Raw genomic sequence first — 21,467 nt, 5'->3', positions numbered from 1 at the left:
AAAAATCTATAAAAATAACTTTGGCAAATTTTCTCATAGAAATTGGTATATAAATAAAAATAAATAAATAAATAATGGTCGTATTAAAATGTATCATTAACTATGGAAAATATAAAATAAGAGTAAAGAATGGTGAAGAACATGAGAAAAATCATATTTCAAAATTTAAAGCAAGGCTTTGCAACCTCAGCACTATTTATACTTTGGTCCAGATAATTCTTCATTGTGGGGTTTGTCTTGTGCGTTATAGGATGTGTAATAGAATATCTGGCCTCTATGCACTAGATGCCAGTAGCATCCCTCTCCCCTGCTGTGACAACCACATATGTATTCAAGCATCACTAGGTGTCACTTGGGGAGCAAAATCACTCCACTAGAGAATCACCGATTTAAAGGAGAGTTGTAACAATTAGGGGCTACTAATACTGTTATTTTATAACCTTCGGTATAAATATTAATTAGATTATTTCACAATTGACTTCTATGAGTAGCTGGGTTTTTATTTTGTTAGTATATACTCAGGAACATTAGTAAATTATTACGTAAGTTAATATACATATATATCAGGAAAAGTCAAAGTGGATAACAGGGACTTTCCTTAGCCCAGACAAGCTATGGAAAGTTCTCAGGAGTGCGTGCATGTAAGCCCTTAGAAGTCTGTAGAGATCTTGGGCGGGAGGATGAGTCATATCCTGTTGAACTTGGGTCAAGAGGGTAAATCAATTAAATGATATTGCTAAAGGACAGGGAGGCCTTGGCCATCAGGTGGTCCGAGGCCTCTAACTTCCGGCTACACGTTCAGACTCTGGTTGCACTTTCTCTCTTCTTGTCAATAGGAATGTCAGTGTGAGAAGTATTCGTTTACGGCATTCACTTGGAGCGAGGGAAGAGATTATAAACTGAACTGGGAATGTTAATGTATTAATGTTTCTCAGCGTACATTCTTGCTCTATTTGCAACAATCTTTCTTTTAACCAGATTCTCCAACTTCCTTCCTGGAAAAATATAAAAGATAAAGTTCTGAGAATGAAAAAGGTGAAGTTGTTCAAGGAAAGCATTACAGAGAAAGTTAGTCATGCTGCCAAGATAGGGGAACAGAGGCTTTTTCTAGAATACAGGGTAAGAGCATAGCCATTTCTATCTTACAAGTGAGCCGAAGAACCAAAAGCTGAACCTCAGCCTATAAAAGAGGATGTTCTTGGATGCCGTAAGAGGTCCAAACAAAATTCTCTCGGGGAGATTAAGAGGAACTGGCGTGAGTAAAGAAGCAGAACCCACTGAAGCATGCAAGCAGACTTCATAACTGGGCTCACTCATGAAACAGGTTTAGGGCAAACTAAAGAGAACAGAACAGAAAATAGATTCTGGGGACCAGACACAAAAAGACCTCGAAAAGGGACAAAGAGGACTGACTCCTCAGTTTGTGCCGGATGACCTAAAGCCCAGCAAAGAATATTCAGGAACGACCCACAAATATACTGTCCTTACTTATTGGTTGTGATCCTGGTGCAGACTCCAGCAGTACAAAGACAGCTGCAGAGTGTCTTGAAATAAAAGCCAGAGGCATGACCAGTTGTCCCAGGCCCAGGGAGTTGGAGAAGGAAGCCCCTGAGAGAAAACACCCTCCAAAGCAGAGGTCCTGCAGACCCAGTTCAGATGGGACCGGGTGAACTGACAGGCACACTGAACACGGGAGGCCACCCGGACAACCTCCCGAGTAGAAGAATAAGGGCTAGTCTTTTTTTTTTTTTTTTTTTAAGATTATTTATTTATTTATTTGACAGAGATAGAGACAGCCAGCGAGAGAGGGAACACAAGCAGGGGGAGTGGGAGAGAAAGAAGCAGGCTCATAGCGGAGGAGCCTGATGTGGGGCTCGATCCCAGAATGCCGGGATCACGCCCTGAGGCGAAGGCAGACGCTTAACCGCTGTGCCACCCAGGCGCCCCTAGTCTTATTTATATTATAGCAAAGCTGGAGAAAATACCATCAGTACCTTCCCTATTTCTAGACAATTTGTGGCTTGTTCAGTGTTTAGGATTTGTGGTTTAGCTTGCTTTGTTTGTTTACATCTATATTCCGATTTGTATTAGAATAACACTCCCCTCCCCACACAAAGCTGGATTGGGGGATGGAGGAACTGTCCTTCTCTTAGAAATGCCATGGAACAGGAGAAGATGGGAGCCTTGTGTTCGGTCCCTCTACAGACACGGAGAAAGAGGAACATGGAGGCGTTGATGCTGGCAGAGAAAGAAATAAAAGAACTAATCCCACTTATAATGTGGCAGATGGGGGAATGAGGAGTTGGCCCAAGACTAAAAAATGACCCTGGGAGTTTAAGTGGAGAAATATCTTAGAGAAGTGGCAGTCTGCTCGACGGTGACCTCCAAAGTATATCTTAGCATGAGGAAGGAATAGAGTGGGACTAAGAATGGGCCAGCTGACATGTTTGAGTTGGTGGAAAAAGGCTGAATGCTTGTAGGTGGGAGATAAGACTAAAATGGGGGATAAAACTATAGAATGTGTCAAGTAACTGGAATATCCATGAATAAGAAATATATATTTAGTAAAGAAATTGGTAATGACCAATTTTGATGATGCCGTATTACCTTCTAAGTGATGCAGAAGTAGACAAGGAAAGAAAGGAAGAAAGAAAAGGAAAAGAGAGGGAGAGAGGGAGGAAGGAAGGAAGGGAGGGAGAGAGGAAGGGACAGACAAGACTGTTGGGTTAAAAAGAGAATTAATGCTTAGAAAAACCAACAATCGCATCTGCCTATGTAGAGATGACCTAAAAACAAACAAACAAAAAACCTCCAAACTCAGGCTACTTGGTAAAAGATTATGGTAAAGTGAACAGTGATAAATCCTAGGGAGTGACCTCCATGCCTCTCATTGAGGTAATTAGATTGTCCTCAACCCAGGATTCCTGCAAGTCAAGGAGGCACAGGGTCAGAGAGAATTGTGGGGACACAGGGCGGCCTGTGGCCAGAGGGCCATGGTGTTAGGCACAGGGGTGCGTAAGTGAACGCTGTTCTGTGCCGTAAGGCGTCATTCTCCACTGCTGCAGAACACACGTCCACGCTGCTGGGTGAAGCAGCTATGGGATTACCGAATTTACTCATCAAGTGAGAGTTACTTACTGAGAGGAGACAGGATCTGAATTTACACATGGAATAGAAAATTAGCCTTCTAATCCATATACCTGTTCAGCCACGAATTCTACAACTCGTGGGCAGTGTCAGCTGTAACATAAATAATCACCTGGCACTGTCTTTGGTACATCTTCAGTTCTTGCAGGAGCTTCTGATTTTCATCCTGTAACTTATTCCTGCTTAACGCTATTTCACTCACAGCCGACTTCAGTTTTTCAATAATGAACTCATCTCTTTCACTGGTTTCGCAACTGTGATCCGGGTCACATGTCAACCGAGGATCTTCCGAGCTGCTGTCTTCTATGCACTGTTTTTTACCGCTGAGTTGAGTTTGGTAACTTTGTGCCTGTTTCTGAGAAAAATTAAGACTGTGTTGATGAAACAAAATATCGTATTTACGCTTCCATAAATAACATTCAAGAATGAGAGAAAAGACTTGGGAAAAACATCTTTCAATATGCTTATAATGGAGCTTCGCTCTTGGTAATTCAGTCTTGTGTTTTTTTTTCTAAAACCTAAATTTCCGACGAGGTAAAGAGAAAATATATTTGTAGAACCTCAGAGCAAAGATGTAGAGTAGGGGAGGGGGCTTGGAGTGGGGAAGTCTTACTAAGCCAGAAAAAATGTTCAGAAGAGGAAAATTGTGGGTACAATTACACAATAGTTGAAAAGGTCTACATGATGAAAAATAAACAAAATGAACAAAATGAAACAAAGACAGTTGGATTGTAGGAAAGAGTTGTCAACACATATAACAGGGGTTAATTATTCTTAGTGTACAAAAACTTCTACACATTCATAAGAAAAAGAGAAACAACACAAAAGAAAAATTGGCAAGATTTATAAATAGGCAATTCACAGAAAAGGAAACGGAAATGACTACGAAGGACATGAAGAGATGCTCAAGCTTACAAGTAGTGAGAGGAACGCAAAACAAATCACGCCATTCTGCTCCCAGTCCACGTTGGGAAAATCAAAAGACTGATAACATTCCATGTTGGTGAAAGTACGAGTACCCCCACAGAATGCTCATAATGGAAATTACTATAATCTTTTGGGAAGTAATATGCTAGTATTTATTTTAAAAATTTGAATAGACAATACCCTTTGGCTCAAGAATTATTTGTGGGATTTTTAATCTAACAAAAGAAAAATACTAGCATTTAAAGATGTATGTACAAGGACATTTATTACAGTATTATGATAGCAAAAAAACTAGACACAACCTGAAAGTTCATCGGTAAGGAAATGATCGAAAGAATTACGGTATAGCTACTATATACTATGATAAATATGGTACTAGAAACCAAATTCTATTAAATATTATGTAGAACTAAGTAATGACTTGAAAGAGTATTCAGGAGGAAGGATAATTATTAAGTAGAGTAGCAAAATTTTAAAAAGGAAAAATATATAACTTCCCCCAAATACATATTTTACATGTTTGTACAAACAAAAGAAAAAATATGGAAAGAAAAACACCTATTATTAAGTGTTTGTATTAAATTGATAAGAATGGAGAAGATGAAGTTATTAATTTCACATTGGATTATTTTGTATTGTTAAATTCAGAGAACATATATAATTTATGTAATTCAAGTAACGTAAAGAATGAAAAAAAAAGAAACAAAACCAAATAAAAACCATAGTTTCTCACTGGCTTTAAGAAAAATTCCAAATTCCTTGGTCAAGACTTTGAGGCTTATTATACTCCGTATTCAGTTCACCAGGCTTACCATCTCCTACCCCTCCTCACCTTCCACAAGGACTCGCAGCCAATTGGCCCCTTTTCTATACCCAGAATTTGCCTTTTGCTTTCTTGCTTCAGCGATTTTGCTCCTGTTACTTCCACCACCCAAAATACATTCTCAAAATACATCCATTCTTCAAGGTCCAGCCCTAGGCCTACCCCCGCTGCAGGATATTTGCTCACTATCTCAGCCCCAATTTTTCCCCTTACTCCTCTGAGCATTAAAAGGATTTCCCATCCACTTGCCATTAATTATCTGTAAATATGTACATGTGTTATCTCTGCCTCTAAGCTGTAAAGTTCTGGAGGTCAGGAATCAAGCAATCTCAGACTTTCTAAGCGACTTGCCCATAGGCATGCAAAAACATATGTTATTTAATGATATAATAACAATGATCACTTTTAAAAGTACCATCATTTGAGACATGTAGACTAAATTGACCATTACAAATTTTCCTGCACTTGCGACTTTACCCGGTGTTAGATCTACTCTATTTTCCTTTGATTGGCATTGCAATCTGTAATAAGATTGATTACAAAAATAGTAATAGTTAACCTGTATTTTTTTCTAAGTTAAAGGATAGTATTAGGTAATGTACCTGAAATTGATTACACTTCTCAGATAATAATTTTTGTTGAGCATCTAAAGAAACCAGATGAGTCTGATATAGTATCTCTTGCTTGTCCCACTCTCTTGACTTCGCTCTAAATTCCTTTTAAAAAAGTGGAGGGACAAACATAAATTGAAGAAAATTATTCACTTAAAAGCACAATGAATAAGCCTTCTTTCATTTGTACTTTTCATTCTAAACACCTACAGCCATTCTTTCCCCATTTGGAAAACAAAATAAATATTAAATTACTCATCTTGGATTTATTGCTAGATACAGTTTCTGATTCTTGTCATCAAACCTGTATCCTTAGCTTTGTTTGTTTGTTTTCATGGGATGGGGCTTGGACTGATTTGGTGACTGTCCCCTTGTACCTTTCAGAGCTACTGTCCAAGGTAAAGCCAAAATCAACTCATTCTGGGGAACAGAACAACATCTCAGGCCCGTTTTACTCATACCACCAGAGCTATCCTGGGGAAGAAGTGATGGCATGAACTTGATACAACATACTCAGTCCTACAAGTTTTTGTTCAAAGCAGTATATTTGTAGAACATGAATGTTCACAACTTAACACAAGGAAAGGATATGGCTTTGGGAATCAATCAGTCAAGGAAGGCTATAAATTGGGAGGCTCTTACAGTAATTAAAGATGACCTGAAATTGAGTGGTGGTCATAAGGTTGGAAAAATATGGATAGGCCCCTTTTAAGTATATGATAATACCTTATGATAAAGAGACCGTATTTATTAAGATAAATGGAAACAGCTCATTTAAAGTTATTGACTTTGATTCTGACATTCAACAATTTAAAATTAGGTACACAAAAACAGAGTCTTCAATAATAGTGATAAATTTTCAAAACTAGGCTCTTGTACAAAATTGCTTATATTTCAAATCAGTACAGTGCCGATTTTAAAAATTCCTGTTTACTTTTAATTTTGGAGGGAGTCTTTGGAGTCAGAAGTCACAACGTGGGCAAGGTTGAATTACACGGCTCATATCTTTCAGATAATACTAATATTTAGCAACACCCACCCAACATCTCAATCTTGAAAATAAATATTTCCCGACATGCTTTAAGAGGATGCAGGGGCATTAACCTCAGTTCTTCACAAATTCTACAACAGGTAGAAATGAGGTCAAGCAGGAGGCTAAGCAGGTTAGAAATATGGGTCACAGATATCAGCAGGTGTGTATAACAGTCTTGGCTTTCTTGATCTTAGAGATGTATTGATTTCAAGACTGGTTTCAAACCAGCACAATATATCCAGTAATTATGGGACCATACAGAAACCTAGAGAGCTTTATGAGGATTTTTGTAGAAACTGGGGTGTCCCACCCCAGGTTCCATGGGGTCTGTAGACTTGCCTAAACCTCCAGAGTATGTTTTCTATGGCTAGAAAAGCTTTTCTGCGTTTTCAAGGTTGAGAGTGGGTCAGGATCATTAAGATTAGAGTTTCTAGGGGAAGTCCATTATTATACATATGTTTTTTAACCCTTTTACTAAATATTAAATATTAAACTAACATTCCTTCAGTGATGGTTCTATGTCAGGGACTCTACAAACCTCCACCTGTAAGACGACTTAACTTTTTAGTGTGAACATTTCACAGTTACATAAAAGTAGAGACGTAAAACCACTCCCATGTACCCTTCACCCAGTTTGACCACCATCAACCTAACCATCTCTATTCCACCTCTCTGCCCTTTTCCTGTTGGACTATTTTAAGGCAACTTCCAGACCTCATTTATTCTCACCCCTAAATGCTTCAGTGTGCATCTAAATATATACTTATGTGTATTTTTTTCTCCCATAACCACAATGTCTCTGATAAGTTATTTGAATCCAATTTATTGGTGAAAAAATGAAATCTCTGTGAGGCTAACAACTTGCCTATAGGTCACAAGGCAAATAAATGAGTCAGTCAGGAAGTGTTTTAAATGATAAACTGTCATGTTCTTCCACATCAACATGCTATCTCCCATTTCTCTATTACTAGACCAGTGAATAAACATTTGTCCCGAAGGAAAAACATGCTTAGATACAGACTAAAAGCGGGACAGCCCATCTCTTACGCATTAATTTTTCAGATGGCTCTAAGTAAAAACAGGTACATGAAGTGTTTCCATAATTATACAGATTAAACTATCTATACAGTGTGCTTACAGATTTTTATGTAAGTACAAACCTATCAGGTTATATATATATATATATATATATTTTTTTTTTTTTTTTTTTTTGAGAGACAGAGAGAGAGAGCATGAGTGGGGGAGGGTTGGGCAGGGGGAGAGAAGAGAGAGAGAATCTCAAGCACCATGAAGCCTGACATGGGGCTCGATCTCAAGACCCTGACATCATGACCTGAGCCGAAATCGAGTCAGACGCTTAATCGACTGAACCACCCAGGTGCCCCAGCTCATATTTTGCTACTAATTTCATCTATAAATTCATGAAAACTATTTTATGTAAATATTTTGTTTCCTAAATGTAAAAGTGTTTACACTAAGAACTTAATAATTTCAGGACTTCTTTTTTTGTCTGTACAATTTATATGACTGTGGTTGTCCCATAAAACCCCATGAGAAGTCAGTCAAAAGGCTAATCAGTGACTTGATCTCTGCATTTTCGGTGAAAGCATATGTATTACAGTGCACATCTTTGGGCATCTTCTGTGAGACCAGGATATTTCTGAAGCCGGTCTGATCACACCACTATGAAAGCCAGGTGGTTACACGTAGGGCATTTTCCTGTAGACTCAATTTTACTTAGCAGTAGTCATTTTGTATCTTTTAAAAAACCGTATATTATTCAGTAGAATGTAAAATTCACAGGAATTCAAAAGCTAAAACCCAAGCCTTCCAGCAAAGTTCTTGCAACAGGCTGGCTTTAGGGCTGTGATCTTAGATTTTTCTTTCTTCTTTTAAAGATATTTTGGAGGGAAAGTTTGAGAATGACTATGAGTTGAAGAGTAAAATGATGAAAATCAAACAGGGCAACGACAATTAGATAGGAGCAAGGAGATAAGGGGCAGACCAGGGAAAGGGGCAAACCTGAACTGGAATATGGGGAGTAAGAGAAAGGAACAGATCAAAGATTCTCAGCTATCTACCTGGGTGACTGGGAGAGGCCAACCATTATCTGTCAGCAAAGGAGAAGAAAGGGAAATCACAGGCTGGTGATGGTTGGGGGCATGCTGGGGTTTAGGGCTTGAGAATTAAGAAACTGGAGAGGGCTAACTTGAGGTCAATTAACAAACAATAATGGAAGCCCTAGAAACTGGGCTCAGGATAGAGAACAGGAATTTGTAGTGGAATCTACCTGCTGTTACATGACCTCTAGCAGGAATGCTCAAGAGCACCGAAAAATAGCCGGTTTGTTTTTTCTAAGGTTGGGAAGTTAGGGGATAAAAATAAGTGCATCTGTGAATAGTAAGTCTTTTTAGGGACGGATATCTCAGAAGCTCTGGGTAATATATGGTGGCTATCTTGGAGAGGCACTACCTCTTTAAGAAAAAAACCCTGAAACTCCAAGCCCTGTTCCAAAAACTGTTATGAGGCTTCATTGGGATTTAAGTACCTAATAGTTAAATAGCCATTAAAAGATTTATTAGATATTCAATTTAACTGACCCCAGGGATGTCCTTCAATTTCACTCAACATCTGCAGTTTCTTTGAACTCTTTTTTTTTTTTTTTTTGGCTTTCCAAAAATGCTGATCTGTATAAAAGATGCATAAATCAAAGTGATGTTTTAATTCACTAAGTGCCCAAAGGGAAGGTGCACTAAGAAAATACACTGAATGAGAAGCTGATGTGTAATGGTGTTTGCTAGCACAGCCGTGCGTGCCACGGTGCACGGCGGAGACGGCCAGCCCGCAGCAGCAGCAGCAGCAATCAATCCTCACCACGCATGAAAGAAACTAAGAAAGTACATACGGCTCACCTCTAATTTCTGGTTCAAGTTGCTCAGTTCAAAGGGTATTTCTTCTTTGAGGTGTGGTAACTCCTTCCGCCGAACTTTACTTTGTTTCATCTGGTGTAGTCGCAGTTTCTCAAAGCTATTCGTCAGTTTGGAAAACTGGAAGTAAGAGAGAATGCTAACGGCTCACTGTGCCTGGTGCTTCTGACTTGAATTCACGAGAGTTCTCTCCTTGGGCACCTCTTTGAGAATTTAAGTCATGATTGGAAAATGCGGTAATGCTTAAATGTTCTGATGAGTGATGACAGGACCCGTTATTAAAACTAAGTTATTGAAGCTGAACACCATTCGGTTTTCATGTAAATTTGGGACATCATTAACTGCACAGTTAAATGATTCACTCGATAAATGTTTTGTTTAGCTTTGTTTTAACCATATGTAGCAAAGCTCACGTTTTAAAAACCAAGTTTTTTTTTCTTTTATTTAGTGCCATCTTGTGTTGACAATTTTAATTTCAGTAACTCCTTCTATAAAATAACAAGTCTATATTTTATACAAGAAAACAGAATACTGAATTTAGAAGATACAAACAACATGAACTATTCATGTTGATGTAAGTTTAATAAATTTAAGTATCAAATTGATACAACCGTTTTCTTACCAATAATTCTTTTAACTTAGACTCTGTACTATTTTTTCTGTTTCTTGTTATACCTTCAAATAATAGATTAAAAGCAGCATGGTCCATCAACATCTGTGAAGAAATTTCTAGATAACTACTTGACAAAAGTTTTTTGATTTTATTTTGAATTTTGAAATAATTACACAATATAGTTATATGGTATAATATTAAGCCCAGGAAATCAACATTGGCAGGATCTACGTGCATAGCTTTATGCCATCTTATCACATGTGTAGATTTGTGTGACCACAACCACGATCAAGATACAGAACCATTCCAACAGCACAAAGACCTCCCTGCCTTTGTAGTGACGCTCATACTTCTCATCTCCCACCCCTAACCCCTGGCAATCAACTATTTTGTTTCTAGCCCTATAATTTTGTCATTTAAGAATGTTATAAAATGGAATAAAATAGTATGTGACATTTTGAGATTGGCTTGTTTTCAGTCAGCGTAATGCCCTGAAGATGCATGTGTGTATCAATAGTTCATTCTTTTTTATTGCTCAGTATTATTCCATGGTATGGATGGAACCACAGTTTGCTTGACCATTCATATATTGGGACATTTTGGTTATTTCCAATTTTTGGCTACCACAAATTGAGCTATGAATCGTCATGTCTACTTTTTCTGATATTAATATGTCACACTTGCTTTCTTTTTCTCATACCACTTTTAAAATTGAGATATAATTCACCTCCCATAAAAATCACCTTTAAAAATATAAAAGTCTTTGGTTTTAGTATATTCACAAAGTTGTGCAACCATCATATTACCTAATTTCAGGATATTTTCATTACCTGCAAAAGAAACCCCAGAATATTAGAATGATTATACATTTGCTCCTGCCTCCAGTCCCTGGAAACTACTAATCTAGCTTCTGTCTCTATGGATTTGCCTATTCTGATCATTTCATATTAGTGGAATCAGACATTTGTGGTCTTTTGTGTCTGCCTTCTTTTACTTAACACTTTCAAGGTTCATCTACGTTGTAGCATGGATGAATACTGCCTTCTTTTTCATGGCTGAATAGTATTCTGTTGCATGGATATGCCACATTTTATTTAACCATTCACCAATTGATGGACATTTGGGTTCTTTCTACTTTTTGTATATTACAAATAATGCTGCTATGAACACTTGTGTACAAGTTTCCGTGTGGATACATATATTTATTTCTCCTGGGTACATAACTAGGAGTGGAATTGCTGGATCATATGGAAACTCTGAGTTTAACTCTTTGAGGCACTGCTGAACTGTTTTCCAAAGTGTACCATTTCCCAGTATTACTGAGAATGTATAGGGTTCTAATTTCTCCATATCCTCACTGACACTTGCTATAGTCCATTCTGGTCCGTGTGAATGGGTATCTCATGATTTTGTTTGCATTTCCTTAATGACTCCTGATGTTGAACATTCTTTTTCATATGCTTATTAGACACTTGTATACCTTCTCTGGAAAAATGTCTATTCATATCTTTGCCCATTTTAAAGTTCACTTAGGTCATTAAAGTTCATAGAGCATTTACTTATTATTGACTAGTATGAGTTAATTTTTAAAATTCTGGATACTAGTCTTTTATCAGATATATGATTTGTAAATATTTTCTCCCACTTTGTGAGTTGTCTCTTCACTCTCTTGTATCCTTTGATGCACAGAGGTTTTTCAATTTTGGTGAAGTTAAATTCATCTGATTTTTCTTGTGCTTTTGGTGCCAAACCTAAGAAACCATTGCCTAATCCAAAGTCATGAACATCTACTCCTGTGGGGTTTTTTTCTAAGAGTTTTATAGATTAAGTTTTTACATTTAGGTCTTTAATCCATTTTGAGTTAATTTTTATCTACGGTTTAGGGCTGACTTAATTCTTTTACATGCGGATATTCAGTTGTCCCTTTACTGTTTGTTGAAAAGACTGTTCTTTCTCCACTGAATTATCTTGGCACCACTTTTGCCTTCTTTCAATTAATATTTGCTTGGTATTTTTTCCTGCCTTTTTATTTCAACTTACTTATATAGTTATGTCTGAAGTGAGTTTCTGGAACAGAACATATTGTTAGGTCATATTTTCTTAATTTACTCTGTCAATCTCCATCTTTCACCTGATGTATTTAAACAATTCCCATTTAATGTAATTATTGATATATTAGAGCTTAAGCCTTACTCTTGTTGTTTTCTGTTCTCCAGTTTCTGGTTTCTCTATTTTAACTTTTCTGTCTTCTTCAGGGTTTTTTGAGCATTATTTAGAATTCTATTTTGGCTTATCTATAGTGTTTTTGCGTGTATCTATTTGAATAGCTTTCTCACTTGGTGCTCTAGGCATTACATTATATATACATAACTCATTACGGTCTACTGGTATCAACACTTTACTAGTTCAAGTGAAATGCTTTTTATGTCCCTTTGTCCTGACCCATTTATAATATTTTTGTCGTATTTCCTCAACATACACTAAGAACCTCACTGACTATTGTTATAATTTTTGCTTTAGCTGTCAAACGATTTAGAAAACTCAAAGAGAAGTAAAGTATTACATTTACCCTTCTTAAAAAACTCTTTGCGTTGTTTTTTCTTCCTTCCTGATGTCTTAAGATTCTTTCTTTGTCATTTCCCTTCTGCTAAAGGAACTTTCTTTAGCCATTCTTTGAAGGTAGGTTTACGGGTGACAAATTCTCTTAGTTATCCTTCATTTGAGAAGGACTTGATTTCCCCTTCAATCCTAACGATATTTTTTCTAGGCATAGAATATTGGGTTGACATTTATGTTCTTTCAGCAACTGAAAAATGTTCCATATCCTCTGGCCTTCCTGGTTTCTGATGAGAATCTGTTATCTGAATCGATTTTTCCCTGTAGGTAAGGTGTTATTTCTCTCTTGCTGTTTCCAAGATTTTTTTCTGTGTCTTTTGGTTTCTAGAACTTTGCCTATGATGTGTCTTGGTGTTAGTTTCTTTGTATTTATCTTGTGTGAATTTCACCCAGATTCTTGGATTGGTAGGTTTATATCTTTTACCAAGTTTTGACGCTTTTCGGCCATTACTTCTCTGAATACTTTTTCAGTCCCACTCTCCTCTCCCTTTTGGGACTCTGATGACACAAATTTCTAATTTCATTTTACTTTTGAGCCCATCCACTGAATTTTTTTAGTTTGGTTATTGTATTTTCCAGAGATAAAATTTCTAACTGGTTGTTCTAACTGGTTATAGTTTTATTTCTTTGCTAAAGCCTTCATTTGTTTCAGGTATGTTTGTAATTGCTCACTGAAGCATTTTTATAACAGCTGCTTTAAAATCCTTGTCAGATAATTCTAGCATCTGTATTCACTCAGTGTTGGCATCTCTTGGTTGTCTTTTCTCATTCAAGTTGAGATCCTCCTGGTTCCTGGTGTGATGAGTGATTTTTTATTGACACTTGGACATTTTGGGTATTGTGCTATGAGACACTAGGTTTTCTTTAGGGATTGTGTTTCAGCCATCCTTTTCTGACAGCATTCTAGCAAGGAAAGTGGGACACTGTTTCATCACTGCCAGGGGCAGTGGGAGTTCAGCTCTTGGCCTCAGTTGGTAACCTGAGGGAGGCGATCCTTATCACTGCTGAGTAGGAATGGGAGTTCAGGATCCCCACTAGTCTTCACCGACACCACCTTGACTGGAGGCGTATAGATGCCTTGTTACTGCTTCTCACATGTCCTTTAGTGAAAGTGTAGTGAGGGCCAGTGGCCTCATTACCACTGAGAGGTGGTAAATGTCCTGACTCCTCATTAGGCTTCCCTTGATACCATTCAGAGAGGAGGGGAATTGCTTCATCACCACCAAATGGGCATACTAGTCCAGGCTCTCCACGTGGCCTCCACGAACGCCATGGGCTGGGAAGGGTCTTGTTAATAACACTTAGTGGTCACGAAAGTCCTGGCTCTCCACTTAAGTCTTCTCCAACACCACCCAGGCTGGAGATTATGGACTACCTCATTACAGGCTGGCGAGAGAGAGGCTGGGAGGGGGGAGGATTGGGGCTGAAGTCTCTTTCTGTAGTGTTTGGCTGGAGCAGAGCAGTTACCTAAAAGTGTGTAATCTTGCTAGGCTATCTTTTTCTGGGTCTTTTGGCCGCAGAAAGCAGGCATTCCTTGGGATTCTTTTTGTTTGTTTGTTTGTGCCCTTTGGAGTGTCTGGGTTGTCAGCTTCTTCATTACCCAGACTGGGATATAAGAGGCAAAAAGAAATCCCAGGGAACTCACCACTATGTCGTTCCTTGGGTACCAAGGTCTTAGTTCTCCTGTCTCTTCCCTCCACTTTTCAGAGTCTTCATATATCATTTTAGAAATAATGTCCAGCCTTTCTAGTTTTAATTAGCAGGATCTAAATGCATCTACCCCATCTTCCCAGAAGTGAAAAATCTCAAATATATACACAATTTAATCATAGTTTCATAATCGTTAGAAGGAAAAGAAAATACTCTCATTTTAAAAAGGAAGCAATTTCTATGAGAAAGTTCCGACGGAGTTGAGTTATTCAAGGAAGAGTGTGGTAAAGTGTATCCTTAAGATATTTTAGGAAAATGAAATTGTAAATAAATCAGGAATTTCAAAGAAGGAATCAGTAGAGCGAGCTAGCAGCAACCAAAGCATGTTTGCCCCAAGACAGCATTTTCCGGTTAGAAGAATGACATATTACAAGCTATTATGCAAACCAGTTCTGTCTCTTTCCGTCCTTCCCTCTTTCCTTCTCTTCCGTTCTCCTTCCCTAACGCTCTTCCTTCCTTTCTTTTAACAGGAGAAGAGAAGAGCAGCAGAAAACGGCAGTGGAGGCAGATGGCTGCTCTCTCAAGAACAATGTAGCGTTTCCAAAGTGTATTCTATGCAACACCTGTTTACGGTGTTTACACTGTGACACTGCACTACATCTCAGCAGGTTTCAGCTTCAAAAATAAAGAGAGTTCCATGGTCAAATACATTTTGAAAAATGATGGATTAAAAAGGTTAAATGGATTTGTTTAAAGCAGGACTTGTCACAGCCTGTAATATGCTAATATGCACCGTGAACATCCAGGAACAGAGAAGAAGTAAACAGCATTTCCTAACTCTCAATATTAGCATTCCACGGAACACACTTCTGTGAAATTGCCGTGAGGATATTCGTTGGTTAGCCAGCAGCCAAGTAATGAAATAGAGCTGCAAAGCATCGCACGTCAGGGATTCATACATTACGTGCCTGCTCAGCACATGTAAACAAGTCTCACAACTTTGTAACAACAGACGTGAAGAAAACCCAGAGATTAAAGATCTGGTGAGCAGGGACGGAACTAATTGAATGTAATTTTGAGACGGTGCTTCACTTGTATCTCCATTTCTGTATTTTTTCAAACTTACTCCAGATCGTGGTGTCGCTATTTATACTGAAGGATATAGTGACTTAACATATATGTTGCCGTTTTAGAGCTTTATCATTACAGAGAAAACAAGGCTGATTGATTTAAGCGTTAAATGCTTCGAGTCTTAGGAAAAACCATTTAGTTTCATAATTCGAGCTACCATCCAGTGGCAGCTATTTGAATTGCAGGCAAAATGTCTAAATTTAAGAGCTAGCTAGTCTTGTAAGATTATACTTAGTTTAATGGCTGATGACCTCCCTAAGAAGGCACTTAAGAAAGAATTAATTACTTTAGGCTCATTTAATTGTATTATCACTTATGAAATCTTTGCACTTCAAAAAGTTCATAATCAAACTGTATTTCCCATTAATTCATTTATTAAGTTGAGCAAAGACATAGCATCCGCTAGATCTGAGATGCACAGATGATGATTGCCCTATGTATTATTTGTGCCAGCCCAGCGAGGAGGTAGAGGAATAAATAAGAAAGAAATCATTATCCCTACTGCAGTTGTCCTTCATAATTTTGCGTCATCGCTAAGTTACAGTTCTCCAGACTGTCCAACTTCTGTCTGAGTAACCCCACCTGCAGCCAGAATAAAACTTAATTTTGATTTTCCTTAAATTTTGCCTGACAAAAGCAGAAAATGTGCAAAGGAGGAGCATGATTTAAATAAAACTGCTGTCCCCAAACGAGAATAAATATTTGTACTGCTGTTCTTAAAACAGCTATTAATAATTAAAGTCACAAAACCCCACATTGGGGGCGCTATTCCACTGGGTACGGTAGGAAGACCTACCGTTTATGAAATAGCTCTACCAGTATCAAAGTTATTACCAGTTTTGTCCTTTCAATTATCTATTTCATAATAGCAAAGTTATAATTGTTGTTCACGTAGCTAATTATTATCATGTAATTAATCAACAAGTCACTTGATAAATAGAAAGGTAATAGTCTTGCACTATGCTAACAGTTAAAGGGATAAAGAACTGACAGTCTATTAAAAGAAACAATCTAATAAAACAATGAAAGACAGGGCCAAACATATAATCTGTTGTTAAAATATAAGAACTTTACTTGTATTAAAAATAATCCATTTTAATAAAATTAATACAACTTATATAAATTTGATAGAATTTTATATGTGCAAACATATATCAAAATGTGTTTAATCATCAAACGAGATTAAATTACAATAAGTTTCCTTACTTGAGCTTTTAGGGTTTGCAGTTGTCCTTCATAATTTTGCGTCATCGCTAAGTTACATTTCTCCAGACTGTCCAACTTCTGTCTGAGTAACCCCACCTGCAGCCAGAATAAAACTTAATTTTGATTTTCCTTAAATTTTGCCTGACAAAAGCAGAAAATGTGCAAAGGAGGAACATGATTTAAATAAAACTGCTGTCCCCAAACGAGAATAAATATTTGTACTGGTGTTCTTAAAATAGCTATTAATAATTAAAGTCACAAAACCCCACATTGCTGGTGCTATTCCACTGGGTACACATTAGGACAGGGCAGTATGGATGTTTGACAAAAGATCGTGTCACCATCACATTTTAAATTAAGGTTTAGAATTTACTTTGCATTATCTTTTCAGGAGGCTGTGTCATCATTACTCAGCAGAGGCTCTGCGGACCCGGCCCAGGCTTTATCGGGGACCCCACTGCCTGCAGTGGGCTCTCTGCTGCGACGGAACCGCGGAGTCACGGCTACATTTTTAGAAGAACATTTTAAAATGAAAAGAATGATGTCTGAGAGGAGTTCTCAAGGGTTCGGCTTGCAGAATTTGTCTGCTGAAAAAGCGGGGCTGTATACAGCCGGGTCATCACAGATATGGAAGCAAGAAAATGGCCCCTTGCGTGTTCCAGGTCTCATGACCTGCCTCCACTATGAAGGGAAGCCAGAGACCAATAACCAAATAACTCAGTTAACCGTGTCAAAAGCCAAGTTCTATTGGAGGGCCAACAAATGTGGAGAGATGGCTGATGAGCAAGCTGACTGCTGATGGTTCCGTATATGATTAAAGCAAATACTCCTCTTAGGCCTCGCCCAAAAGAAAAATTCACAGACACAAGAGCCCGCATTAGGTCAAGTACATGGTTTCCCTGAGCTCCTCTGGAGGCCTGAGAGCGCTCATACATTCGAAAGTCACCTACGTGCTAGAAGCAGACCTGCAGGGGCTGGGGGCGCTCCTCGAAAGAGGGTGCCCACATATAGACACACACTCCCTTCCCCAAACTCTTTCCTCCCTTGTCCCGTGTTCACGTCTTGGCATGTCACTTCTTTCAGGAAATACTCTCTAGTAGATTCGAAGAGGTGCTTGAACTCAGCCATTTTCAAAGACACAGTTTGGACAACGACTCTGTTTCTACAGCTGCAAAAGCACTGACATCTCTGCTTGCAAACGGTATTTATTCACATCTACACTGAATGTCCGTTTACTTTGCTAGATGGCATTGGCACGCTGTGTTTGTCCGCACCAGCAGATTTTTATGGGCTGATGCTCCGATCGTCACTCACTCGATAGAACACGCTTAGCACGCTACGACAGAATTCCCAGCAATAAAGACTACCGCTGATGCCTGATAGAAAGTGTATGTAATGAAACACATATTCGGATGGAATAAATATTATTTATAACTGTCTGAGGAATTAACAATTAACACATATATTCAGTACCTCTTGGCCTTTCTGATCCAAACAAGTTTGTGCATTTGCCAACTCTTGATCCCGAAGATCTAATCGTGTCTCCAAAGCCCGCATTTTCCTTTCCCAATCCAATTTTTTGTTGCTTACCATGATGTCAATTTGTTCCATTAATTCCTGAAGTTCGGCCTCACAAGGAGAAGCTCTGGCAATGGTCGAAAAGTGAAACACATTTTAAAACAGTGAAATATGAGGACAAGAAAAATGATTCCATTGCTCTGAATAGGGTGATCATCATTTCCTCAAATTGTTCAATTACTTAAATAGGAAGAAGTCTGAAAGCCAGAGGTTAAATTTTAAACTAAAACTAAAAGCTAATTTCAGAGTAAACAGTAAATATACATTATTTTTTTTAAATGACATTTTCTAAAGTATAGTTGCTGTCATAATATAATGTAACACATTGATAAAGCCACTGCTTCTATTCTTTCCTTAGTGTAGTGGTAGTGCATGGGTCCCCCAGAGCCAAAAGTTTTGACTTAAACAAGGAAGTCCTAAAATAGAAACACATGTGCAGATTATGTCAGAAACAAGGTGGCAATGAAGGAAGTTAGCTCAAAAAAATTAAATAAAATAACAATTTCAGAGTGGGCTGATTCTATGGAAAATTCAAAATATGAAAAATGGTTCAATGTTCTTCCCTGTAATATACCTGTAACGATGTCTGTCATAGCTTGAATAAGTTTGATGGCGGGCAGACTGGGACTTCAACTCTGCCTGTCAGGGATAGAAGAGCAACCCCAGGCTACGGAGGACCTGATTCAAGGGTACTAATTGGGCGACAGGACTCCTCCTTCAGGAGGGGAACTTGGCGTGATCTGGCTCGTATCCCTTTGGAAGGAATCTGTTCAGGCAGGTGGGCAGAGTAATGTAAGTCTTTAAATAATGGGGATACTATTATTTGGATAAGGGCCAATATCGTGGGTCTCAAAGGGTCTATTTATATGTGAAACAAAACCCTTGGTAATAGCTAGATTTATAGAGGTGCGAGTTGTGAGGACAGATTGCTGGGTGCTCCCGGGGCAGGGTTCTCCTTCAAAGAAGCTGACACATTCCACAGGGGCCTGGAATAAGTCCAGTTATGCAGACTGGATATGCAGGCAGATGTTGAAGCCTCAGATTTCAGCCTAAGGAACACACACATGTCCAAATTAGAAAGTGAGTTATTTCAGTATCCATTCAGTGGTGGTGACGGGGCTTCTAATATATTTGTGTGGGTGGGAGGAAGGCAGGAGGGAAAAGCAGGCAAGAAATGATATCTTCTCCATTTCCTCTCACCAAATCAGAATTTTGGACGTGATTAAGGATCATTTAGCATTCTGAAAACCCTCAGGCCCAGAGAGGTCAAGGTCACACAGTAACTAGTGGAAGAGCCGGATCTAGATCGTAAGCAGCTGCTTCCCATCTTTAGCTCCCTTCCGTGTACCACACAGCGAAGGACATGATGTTTTGAATAAGAACTCGCTTGAAAAATATAGCCTAAATTAGCTCCATCACAATAGGGTTAGGAAGAGGTATCAGAACCCAAAGAACTCAGAATTTCCAGAATCACTTTCTAAAATGCCCGGTCAACCTGAACGAAGGATGCCCCTTTGATCGGTTCATTCACCAGCAGACTCACCAGTTTCGACATCAGAGAGCTTTTAAGTGCAAAGTGCCACTCTGAAGTCTTCCAGCATTCCTGGATTAAGGCCCAAAGGTTCTCCATTTTTATGTAAAACCTAAAGCAAACCTGAGGAAAGGAAGTACTAATTTCTCTATAAATAAGTTGATCGAATTTTAATTGGAGTTATGATGTGGGGAACAACAGCAGAACAAAAAGAATCATTTTCACACCATTTTCTTTTCATAACAACATGTATCACCTTTACTATAAATATACTCTGTTTTTCCCTGCTATTATAAGTTCTGAAAGAAAAAGGATTATATTGGTCCTTTTCATCACCATCTCACTGGAGCTCAGCACAGTGCTCCAGCACATAGCAGATGCTCAATAAATTTTTGAAAAATGAACAAATGAGCTCTTTTCATCAGTATCTCCTCGGCATGTAGGAACACACCATGCTAATGGAACTAAAATATAGGCCGAAAGTAGAGTGCGACAAAACAGAAGCTACTCAATCAATATCGTTAAATAAATGAGCGAATGGTTTCTTTCCTGGTTGTGACAATGCCGTGAAAATATTAGGATATTAGACTCAGGGTGGAAGCACTTCTACAAGTCACCTTGCCCAACTACCCATCCAGTGTTTGCACGTCTTTCGCAATGTTTCGTAAGACAATCGTGCATGATACCCCACAGATCAGATTCAGCAGGTCTGCAACAGAGGCCATTCTGCATCGCTAACAAAGCTATCAAGGGATTCTGGTGCGTGCCAAGGCTTGAACTGTTTGACAATATCACTGCCAAGAGGTCACGCAGCCTAGGTCTGAATTTCTCCTTTACCAGGTAACTGCTGTCTGACACTGTATCCAGATAGCGATGAGTTTTAAAAAGTTCTTTCTTATTTTGAAGAGATTTTGCACCCACTGGTTCTAATTTGATCCACTGGGACCATGCAGAACAAATGCCTTTTCAACATGATAGACCTTCAAGTACTTGAATACAGTTACCAATATGTCAAATGCAGTTGTCAATACCTCCAGATTCTTTCAAGTTTTCTCAGTGTTCAATAGTAGATACTGAATATTTGAACAGCCAATGGCCAGAACATAACAGACTCTTACCCACAACATCTATAGCAAGAGTCCTAGAATGGTCAGGATTCGGTCAATGATTGACAGCTTCCTTAATTTCTGCCCCCACTTCCAACTCAGGACCAACTGGAGAAAGCAATTACGCTCCCCAAACTAATCCCATCGGATGCCCCGCTTCCACTAATCCTGCCTCGGCTTCCCTGTAGCAGCCTCCATCCAATGAGAACATACCCGAAGTCGTCTCTTGTTTACTGTAAAGCTTTCCCACCTGGCCTGTCTCTGCCGAATATAAGTGATGGTTGCTGACTCCCTTGCTACAGCAAGCTTTGAAGAAATAGGCTTCGTTTGTTCTCATTTGGATAGTCTTTGTTTATTTCCACAAGTATCTTTATTTCCTCCAATTGCCCGTGGAGATTTCTTTTTTCTCCACCACTCACTATCTAGTATACTGCCTGGAAAATACTAGACGCTTAATATACCATTTGTTGAATGAATGAAAAAGTGAATGACTATGGTAAGATTTTCAGACCCTTTCTAATCCTGGTGGCTCTCCGCTGAACAAGTTCCTGTGTTGATTTCCTCCTTG

General features: G+C 38.6%; 1 protein-coding gene across 1 annotated transcript in view; it reads right to left on the bottom strand.

Moving 5' to 3' along the window:
• Positions 1–21,467, bottom strand: part of DEUP1 (deuterosome assembly protein 1) — a 77,158-nt gene that overhangs the window by 39,677 nt on the left and 16,014 nt on the right. The window contains exons 2-6 of the mRNA XM_048217266.2: positions 18,158–18,329; positions 16,685–16,780; positions 9,454–9,588; positions 5,500–5,613; positions 3,260–3,502 (exon numbers count right to left, since the gene is read on the bottom strand). Coding sequence (XP_048073223.2) covers positions 3,260–3,502; positions 5,500–5,613; positions 9,454–9,588; positions 16,685–16,780; positions 18,158–18,329 — 760 coding nt within the window. The remainder of the gene's footprint in view (positions 1–3,259; positions 3,503–5,499; positions 5,614–9,453; positions 9,589–16,684; positions 16,781–18,157; positions 18,330–21,467) is intronic.

Source organism: Ursus arctos, unplaced genomic scaffold (assembly GCF_023065955.2).
Source record: "Ursus arctos isolate Adak ecotype North America unplaced genomic scaffold, UrsArc2.0 scaffold_22, whole genome shotgun sequence".
Lineage (NCBI taxonomy): Eukaryota > Metazoa > Chordata > Mammalia > Carnivora > Ursidae > Ursus > Ursus arctos.
The sequence above is the reverse complement of the archived record's forward strand: the minus strand, read 5'-3'. Positions and strand labels throughout refer to the sequence as shown.